Consider the following 6036-nt stretch of genomic DNA (forward strand, 5'->3'; position numbering starts at 1 on the left):
AATTGAAGTAAGATAAACATTTGCTAATTTAAAAAAATATTATTAGAAAAAAATGTGTTAAAAAGAATATAAACAATATATTTATTTGAAAAATAGTTGAGAGACATTTTAAGCCCTTCTCTATTTAATATAATATAAATAGTAAAATTGTTTTTCTCTGTTTTAATGAATCTTACCAGAAATGTGTAGTGCATCTTTGATAGGCGTGGGCATGGGAGTATTAGGCAATTTGACTCTCCAATACACCTCAGGAGATAAATTTGCTGCATGACTTACCACAAAAATTACCTAAACACAACAACAACAATTAATTAATTAATTGTTCATATATAATCTACTTATTTTTTTTTCAATTGAACATTAAAAATAAATTAAATACTATTAATTTACTCACAGAAAAAAATGTGAAGAAATAATATTGGTGATGCAACTCCATTGTAAATGTATTTGCACACAATATAATGTTTGGCTATGGGATATGATTGTGAGAAAATTGCTAGCCAATTTATAGGGGTTAAACAAGTGCCTTTATGGAAATATGTAATAAATATTAAATTATATAGTTATCTTATCTTATAATTAAATAATTTGAGATATGTTCATTCTAGATCTGAGATAGTTACACAGTACACACTCTGCCCCTCATGCTGAATTTATTCTCTGTAACTAATGGTGACAAATGGACGAGTCAAATATTATATCAGTTCTGTCCCCTTAAATTAATATTACAAGTATGATTTTTCGGGAACTGCGTCCTCATATAATTTTATAATGGCACGTCATTGTCATATGCAGTAATAATAATGTTCATTTTATTGAAAAAATCTGTATTTGACTAATAGAATAATAAACAGTCCATAAATGGCAATACTACAATCTTTCCCATGCATTTCTCGTGATTCCTTTTTTTTTAATAAATTATAATCTTTATAATCTTTTCATTATAGAAACGGTTAGAAGCAGTGGCGGATCCAGGATTTCTGTGAAGGGGTTCAAAATATAAAGAAGTAAACATGTGAAAATTATAAGATGAAAAACTGAGCGACATAAGAGGAAACTAGTAATCTGAATCCAATAAATTTAACTTGCCTTGTCATGCCGCATTTAGTTTTTTTTTACTTTTACCCTATTTCATCGAGCTTTTTAAAAAAATATTTCTTGTGTTTTCTCTCTCTTTTATATTGCAATGTTCTACTCTATTTTTTGAATTTTTCTTAAATTCAACCACTATATATATATTCAGAAGATAAATAATTGACATCGTCGATTTTTTAGTTCATTTAATTCAATTTACTAGATTAGACATTCATGAAAAAAAAATGATGAATAGAACAAATAAGTTTAGTTTAGTAGAAATAGTATAAAATTAAGGGGGGGGGGGGGGGGGGGAGGATCAATTAATTAGATTTTTATAATTAAGATTATTCACGAACTTTAAAATTTCTTCATTCGATTAACTTTAATTCAATTTATTTTATATATATTTTTTTTTTGTAAATCAATTTCAAATTTAATAATAATTCATCGTTAGTACATGGAAAGAGACTTATGTAGAAATAAAATGAGAAGTTTAAATAAGAAGAATAAAAGATAAAAGTATCTAAAATATGTCTAATAAATTTAAACAAAGATAAATTGAGAAAAAGAAATAGCATAGAGAGAAAAATAATGATAACAAAAATAATAAGGGAAAATTAGCAAACTAGTCACAAACTTTAACATAATTATTAAAAATATCTACACTTTAAAATAATTATTAAAAATGTCAATATGTCAATATTTTAGAAAATAAATTGAACCCTGATAATCAAAATGCCAATATTTTGACATTTAATAGGATCCCTTAGCCATACTTTCAATATTTATTTAAAATGTCAATAATTTAATTTGTTATGTATTTGATTTATGTAGTTTCTTATTTGTTTGATTTGCAAGAATACAATTATTTAATAACAGAAAGGAGAAAATCAAGAGAGATAATATTTTAAAATAGAAACATATCACTTAAAATTCTCATCAGTTACAATTTCAAAGAAAGCAACTTTTATTTTATTATGTTTTTGTCACACCCCGAGCCTACACCCTGGACGGGACTGACACTCGAAGACCATTGTTGGCCCCAAGCGAACCCTTGGCCTGGCTTACTTAACTCAACGGAAGACTTAAACTCAACAAAGGTAAGTTCGTATAATAAACTGGAATGTCATAAAGGAACATTCAACTGGCCATTAAGGCAAACTCAAGTCTCAACATGGAATAATGACAATGAAAAGACTAAAGAACCAACATTTGACTGTCTATGAAGCCTCTAATAACAACTGAGATGGATGTTGGGACAAACTCCACAACATCCTAATGAACTAAACTAGAAAACAATAGAAATGGATCCTCCGGAATGGAAGGAGGCTCACCAACAAACTCTGAACTGCTCACTGGATCAACGATGCGTCAGAATGCCGATCCTAGTTACCTGCATCATAAGACGATGCAGGCCAGCTGACATCAGTACATTGAATGTACGAGTATGCGAGTTGGAGTGCTAAACATAACATAGGCTTGAAAAGGATCTGAAAGAAACACTTACCTAGGCTCTTCTCAATTCATGAATACTTAACTGAACTCATTTCATTATAAAACAGTTTAAAACAAGTGCAATATAAAGAAAAAGAAAACAAGTGCTAATCATTGCATATGAATATGATTTATGAAAGAATACAAGATTCTGGAAAAAAATTTAGCATACATGGTGGAAATAATACAATATGTTGAGGAAAGATACAATATTCTAAAAAATATATAAATTGACTATAAAAGAAATAGAGATACAAGATTCTGGAAAAAAAATAGCATACATGGTGAAAATAATACAATCTGTTGAGGAAAGATACAATATTCTAAAAAAATAAATACAAATTGGCTGTGAAAAAAAATAGAATACATCTATGCTTAAGAAATATAAATCAATTTGACATACTTATTTGAATGACTACAAACTAAAAAAGAAACACAATGTTCTTAATAAAAATACAAATGTTGAGTAAAAGAAAAACAATTGACAAACAAAAATTAATATGAATACAATCTTGGTATGAATACAAATTAACTTTCTTCTCCCAGTCTCTCTTTCTTCTTCTTCTTCTTCGTCTACTATTTTGCTTTTTTTTTTTTGACTTTTTTTTATACCAAACTCAAATCCATATCCGTATTCACTTGTGCATATATTAGTAACCCTATAAACAAAATTAGAAATTATTAATTATGAATGTATAAAAATTCAAACAATATATGATGTATGAATGCTAATGTAGATTACTACAATTTCAAACATTTAAATATCCAAAACAGAGGACATTAGAAATTTTCCAACACTTCCACTCATATAAGATATAAAATACAAACAACTATTTTTTTTAAAAAAAATTGAAATTCTTAAGAACAAAGAAAAAAACGCTAGAAAGAAAATTGGCAACATGTGCCCTTTCAAAAACATAACTGATGTTAAATTTTTTAGAAAAATTACCTTTTTTGAAATTTTTTGTTCCATGATTTTCTCTATTCAGTTATTAATTGTTTGTATTCTTTCAAATTAATCAAAATAAAATAAATACATAACTCAATCCATAACAAATTAAAATATTGACATTTTAAATAAATAGTGAAACTATTACTAAGGAATCCCATTAAAAGCTAAAATATTATTGTTTTGAAAATTTTCCCATTTTTATTTATTTATTTGCTACAGTACGGTTTTTATCATATCAATAATCAAATGGCAAATAGAAAAAATATACAACAAAACAACTCTTCCCATGCATTTCATGTGATCCCTTTTATTTTATTTTATTATAAGTAAGTAACAATCATTGTATTCTTTTCATAACCTTTATAATATGCTTTGTATTATTTGTTTTCACTGTGATTTTTAATCATTTACAAACCAATTCATTAAATATATATATTTTTCAATCATAATGTGTCTTGTCACTTACAGTACGTCTCAACACTTTGTCATACAAAGTAGGCAAGTTCGAATGAGCTTTAGGTATCAATTTTTTTTATTTCAAACGGTACGTTAGGTATCAATTTTTTTTATTTCAAACAGTATGTTACATTTATTTATTTAATAAGATTCGTCCGAAGACATACAAATAGGAACAAGCTTTAGGTATCATTGATAGTGTACCCCTTAAGCAGAGGAACAATTATTTTTCGAGCAAATAAAAAAAATACTAAAAGGCAGAAATAATATAAATTTTAGGTATAACAAACATAAAAATTATATTAGCGCTCTATAGCTATAATTTTGCTATTTGCGTTGGAGCATCTGATTTGTATAAACCAAATCAATTTGTATGAATCGCGGCATTTGTGTCTATGAAAATTGTGTTTGTATATGTATATGTTCTTTGTGTTAGGCTAGAGTGACGAGCGAGATTATGAGAGAGAGGAGAGAGGGAGAGAGTGAAGAGAAGTGAATTGTATATGTATATCGGTTAGATAATTGTATATATGTAACTACTATGTATATGTATCAATGATTGTGTTTGTATATCTGCATAAAATTTGAATTTGTATACAATTGGATCGCGTTAAAACATCTGTATTTGTATATCAAATCTCTCTCTCGCTTTATACAAACATAAATTGTACATTGTATTTTCCCTAATATGTCATACACTATTATACATTGTATAACGTTGTGAGAGTTTTAATGGTGCTTGGAGATGGATAAATTTGAATGTTATACACTATTATACTTTGAATATGTGTATTTGATCGTTTAAACTAAATTGGTTTATTCATTTTTATGGGAAGTGAAATAATATCATATCATTTAGTTTTGTAAGAAAGCATATATATATAGTTAGTTGATTTATACTGTTTGGATGATTCTAAGATAATTGGTGTTGAGGAATATTGCAAGAAAGACTCTTAAATCTATTTGAAAACAAGATGTCATAATCTCCATTACCACATATATTCATCAACCATATTTGAAATACAAGCCAAACATTTTCATCCACACATGCAAACAACGTGCATGATGAACTATGATTAACACAGTTAAACAGTACTTGCATCAGGGCAAGCATTATTACACAAAACATTGCAATAAACAGTATTTACATCAGGGAGATACATTTTCAGATGAAGCATTGGGACTATTGCAACAAAGGAGCAGGTAATGACTGAACGTTCTTCATGTTAGTTTTCAGCCACTTGAAGAACTGCGTTTTGAGAAGGAAACAGGGCAATTTGATCGTCCAAAGTGAAATGGCAAATAGGCTTGTCTCCAGGCTTAACGTTGAGCAACTGAAAAGGCAATGCCTTAGGGTTCATGGATGCAGTATCCTCATGGCAGACTGATACTGCATTAACTTTTGTTCCATCAGCACCCACCATAGACACCATAAATGTCCTAGTGCTTCCTACATCATGGCAAAAGTGTACTGCATATGGGTAAGCTACTTTGTGACATACAACACCTTTGCCATTTGCTTTCTCTTCCACTTTTTCGATGGTATATGCTTGCACCTCTGGAGTTTCCTTCTCTACTTCAGTGGACATTGCTATAATATTGTTTGTTCCCAGGTGAGATAAGGTGAAATCAATCATAGATTCCAAAGAAGTGGCACAATGTTTTACCTCTCCGTTACCCGCAGGCTCTTCACACGTTTTGATTGTTTTCTTGATGTCTTTAGCACGTTCTGAGTCCTTATCAACAGAGAAGTGATTAAGAATTTCCTCAATTTTGTCCGATGAGAAAGCGATGGAATCTACAACTTTGCGTGGCAAAATGGGTGCTGGATTGTAGTTTTTGAGAGACTGAAGATTCATTTTTTTCCCTTGATGTAAATCTGTTTCAAAGAAGTATGGCGTCACTGGGTGATTGTCATTAAGATCTTTCTTAGCAGCATCATTTTACCATCCAAACACTCCATATGGTTGACGTACTTTGTGAAGCTCATTCTCGGAGGCAGCCTGATACCATCCAAACACTCCAAATGGTTGGCGTACTTTGTGAAGCTCGTTCTC

The 6036-nt window shown here is 29.4% G+C and overlaps 2 protein-coding genes and 1 long non-coding RNA gene across 3 annotated transcripts in view; all 3 read right to left on the minus strand.

Moving 5' to 3' along the window:
• Nucleotides 1-502, minus strand: part of LOC102589371 (BURP domain-containing protein 3-like) — a 3385-nt gene extending 2883 nt beyond the window's left edge. The window contains exons 1-2 of the mRNA XM_006356578.2: nt 395-502; nt 180-288 (exon numbers count right to left, since the gene is read on the minus strand). Coding sequence (XP_006356640.2) covers nt 180-269 — 90 coding nt within the window. The 5' untranslated portion in view covers nt 270-288; nt 395-502. The remainder of the gene's footprint in view (nt 1-179; nt 289-394) is intronic.
• Nucleotides 503-4939: 4437 nt separating this feature from the next.
• LOC102589051 (BURP domain-containing protein 3-like) lies at nt 4940-6030 on the minus strand. The gene has a single exon (XM_006356577.1). It carries the CDS (start codon nt 5836-5838, stop codon nt 5206-5208), a length of 633 nt encoding a protein of 210 aa, XP_006356639.1. The 5' UTR covers nt 5839-6030; the 3' UTR covers nt 4940-5205.
• Nucleotides 4955-6036, minus strand: part of LOC107062405 (uncharacterized) — a 15231-nt gene continuing 14149 nt past the window's right edge. The window contains exon 3 of the long non-coding RNA XR_001474590.1: nt 4955-6035. This is a non-coding gene — a long non-coding RNA (uncharacterized lncRNA). The remainder of the gene's footprint in view (nt 6036) is intronic.

The sequence above is a fragment of the Solanum tuberosum genome, unplaced genomic scaffold (genome assembly GCF_000226075.1).
Source record: "Solanum tuberosum cultivar DM 1-3 516 R44 unplaced genomic scaffold, SolTub_3.0 scf00225, whole genome shotgun sequence".
Classification (NCBI taxonomy): Eukaryota; Viridiplantae; Streptophyta; class Magnoliopsida; order Solanales; family Solanaceae; genus Solanum; species Solanum tuberosum.

Excerpts from the sequence above, each read along its gene's own strand:
- LOC102589051 (XM_006356577.1), bottom strand. The coding sequence starts at position 5,838 with ATGAATCTTCAGTCTCTCAAAAACTACAATCCAGCACCCATTTTGCCA.